General features: G+C 59.3%; 1 protein-coding gene across 1 annotated transcript in view; it reads right to left on the reverse strand.

Annotated features, from left to right (window-relative positions):
• Nucleotides 1–36: 36 nt before the first annotated feature.
• Nucleotides 37–3,276, reverse strand: part of LOC122440910 (dual specificity mitogen-activated protein kinase kinase 2-like) — a 14,888-nt gene continuing 11,648 nt past the window's right edge. Inside the window, exons 4-6 of the mRNA XM_043467579.1 lie at nucleotides 2,908–2,974; nucleotides 1,985–2,030; nucleotides 37–353 (exon numbers count right to left, since the gene is read on the reverse strand). Coding sequence (XP_043323514.1) covers nucleotides 243–353; nucleotides 1,985–2,030; nucleotides 2,908–2,974 — 224 coding nt within the window. The 3' untranslated portion in view covers nucleotides 37–242. The remainder of the gene's footprint in view (nucleotides 354–1,984; nucleotides 2,031–2,907; nucleotides 2,975–3,276) is intronic.

The raw sequence follows: 3,276 nt of genomic DNA on the forward strand, positions 1-3,276 counted from the left end.
ACGGGGATCGAGACCCCAAGAACAAGGAACAAGAAGCACAACTGGTACATTTACTTTTTCTTTCCCTGTTTTGTTTTTTTTTTTTCTTTTTTCTTTAAACCTAAGGAAGCAGGATCTGAGAAGACAGCACAGCAGTATCGGCCTCCCTGGGCCTGAGGGCCACATGTGCGTCCCCTCGGAGGGCATGGCAGGAGGGGCAGGTGGGGTGGGGGGAAGGCCTGGTGGCAGCAGCAGGACCACCGTCACACGGCGGTGCGTGTGGGCGTGCTGGGCTGGTTTAGCCGCAGTGTTTTACACAACCAGCCAGCAAAATCCACTTCTTCCACCTCGGACCGCTTGATGAAGGTGTGGTTCTGAAAGGGAAGGAGTGGCCTGAGCAGTCTGGCTCTGGACAGATGGCTGGAACCCCACCCCAGGGCCAGCGACATGGGACAGGGTCTCAGGCAAGGGGCAGGCCACTCTGTGCCCCTCCCCCTAACCTGACGCTAGAAGACCCCAGTGCGACAACCACAGATGTCCTCAGGTGTGGCCCCGTGTCATGGGAGGCAGGGCTGCTTGCGTGAGGACATCTGAACTGAACCACAGGACTCTGTAAGGACAGCAAGTTCCCCGTGTGTCCTGTCCGGGTGGCAACCACCAGCTGAGGAGGCTCCTAAGCTTGGAAATAGGGCCTGTGTGGCTGGGGAGCAGGATCACACCTCCTCTGTCAGTTTAAGTGACCCTCATAGTCACCCTTCCCATTTGGAATCGCCAGAGGTTCCTGGTTCAGAAGGGTGGGGGGGTCTACGCCCCCAAACGACATCTGTCTCTTTCACCCCTGGGGAGGCACGACCACTCCCACCTTCCTAAAGGGGGCTCAGGCTTGGGTGAAAAGAAACAAACCAAGGGACCAGGGTCCCTGCGGTCAAGACAGCAGTCAGCCCCCCCAGTGCCTGGTGTCGCCCGGGCAGAGACCTGGATGTGGGCCTGAACTGTGTGAACAGCACAGAGCTGGGTTGGGGGGAGACCGTGGGGGTTTCAAAGCCTGTGCTGCTGTTCCCTTGGTCTGTAATGTTCCACCATGAACGTGGGCTTCTTTTGTCATGCGTACCCCAAACACACATCACTGGACTCAATCAGGAGCTTCTAGAAAGCAGCAGGTTGATGCTGACACTGCTCTACAAGGTGCGCCAGGCCAGGCGCACACTTGGGGTCACAGCAGACTAACTACAGCTGGGACCCGCAGCTAACAGAGGTGGGCTCAGAGGGTACCTTTCTGGGGAAGGTGCTGGAGCAGGGGCCACAGCTGGGGAGAGAGCAACAGGACATGTCCCCAGAGGATCAGGACCATCCTGTGCAAAGGTCCTGAGGTGCAGAGCTGGAGGAAGGCTGGGCGGGGGGCCCCTGCAGGTGTGGGCAGGGCACGAAGCCCAGCAGGAGGCATGGCTAGGTTATTCACACTTCCACGTCACAGCCATCCTGAGAGGCTGCTTCTCCCCCTGTGCACACCTAGAATGCCTGGAAGTGTTTTCTCTCTGAGACACAAAACGTGTAAATAAGGGGCTGTCTGTCTTAGCATCAGGGGTGACTCAGAGAGTCAGACCCAACAATGGAGGAAGGCCTAATGTCCACGGCAGACGTGGGTGGAAGGTGCTGTGATGGCCACCTAAGGCTGGCAGGCAGTCCTGCTGGTAGAAGGTCAGTTCTGGTGAGCAGTATGGTTTAGAGGAAGGCAGATACCCCTGCGGTGCCCCCAACGCCTCAGAGGCCACTCATTCTGAGCCCTAGCCCAGGGCATGCAGGCCCTTCTGTCTGTGGGGAGCTGGGGGGACCTCGGCTGGTCTGCATGGAACTCTCCAGTGAGCCAGGGAGACCCACATGGGTTCTGCAGCTCGCCTGGCCTCCATATGCCAGCCCACGTCATCAGAGCCCGCTCAGGTATTCACTTGGGGCACGGAGGGCCTGCCAGGGACCCCCGAATCTTCAAAATTTGGGTGTCACTCACCATGAGCATCTTCAGGTCTGCTCGCTCAGCTGGGTTCTTAATTAGGCTGCAGGTCCCAGGAGGTGGGAGAGAGGAGAAGCAGGCAGTCAGTGCCGAGGGGAGGAGCCTGCATCCTTCTGCCCTTGGCCGACTGGACCGTGGGGGCGAGGGGCCCCACTGCACCCTTTGGTGTGAGAGCAGGATGCCTGGCCCGGGAGGGAAGGGCGAGGGCCTGGGGCCAGGACAAGAGGGAAAGGGACAGAGGGTGGGAAAGCCCCAGGCTGCTGCTTGCTCAGAGGCCTAGTAGCAACCGCAGCTAAACGTCTAATAAAAAACCCCAAGCTCAAGTCCAAGTGTCAAAATGGATGTTTTTCCTTCAGAAAAGCAGAACTATGTAAAGGCAGTTGTTCAGGGCAGCTCAGGGCTGAGTGGCGGTTCTTTAAACTGACAGCCTCCCGGGGCACAGAGAGGTTCACAGGGTAGTGGGGGATGGCGGCACCCAGAGCCGCAGATCGGCTGCAGGACATGCAAGCCCGGGATGCCATGTGTGCATCTGAACACGCGGGGCGCCCGGCAGACCGGCCCTCTGGGGCCACGGTCCGCTGGCTTGAGGCCGCATCACCCACAGGGGGGGAAGAGGGCTGTCTCCCTGAAGCAGGCTTCGAAGGCTGACCTGGGAGCTGGGAGGTGACGGGCTTGAAGGGCCAACAAACTGGGGTGCCTGCTGGCAGAAGGCAGGGTGGAAATTGTGTGATTTCCAAAGGGTCTGGTTTCACTTGGGGTGGCGGGGATAAGTTGGGATGAGACTCAGCAGCTTTGGGAGGGGGGCCGATTCTCAGGTGAGCTCGAGTCCCACCAGATGCTGCCATCATCTAGCATCCCCAAGGCCCTGGCCGTCACCCCAGGAAGCAGGCAGCCTGCTCCCCCAACCCGCCCCATCTTACCATTTATTTACAAACTCCTGGAAGTCCTGGGTGAACACACCGTTGGGCAGCTTGGGAGGAGGCTGAGGGACAGACCAGATGGGTGGGGGTCAGAGGTCAAGGATGGTTTGGGAATCAGGGGGAAAGACACCGCCTAGCCATGCGGCCCCTCAGGACACCTCTCATGGAGGCAGAAGCCACCACCCTACTCCCTCCAGCAGCTTCCCTGGGAGCCCTGCTGCCTGCCCTGCCACCTGGGTTTGCCTCTTCCCAGGTTTTCTTTCAAGAGCTCTCATGTTGGGATCACAACTGGTTCTGGAGAGAAGGAGAAGGGGCCATCCCGTCCGCCTCCTCTGGAAGTGCCTGGAGTGAGCTGAGGGTGTGGATCTC

The sequence above is a fragment of the Cervus canadensis genome, chromosome 4, assembly GCF_019320065.1.
Source record: "Cervus canadensis isolate Bull #8, Minnesota chromosome 4, ASM1932006v1, whole genome shotgun sequence".
NCBI classification, from domain to species: domain Eukaryota; kingdom Metazoa; phylum Chordata; class Mammalia; order Artiodactyla; family Cervidae; genus Cervus; species Cervus canadensis.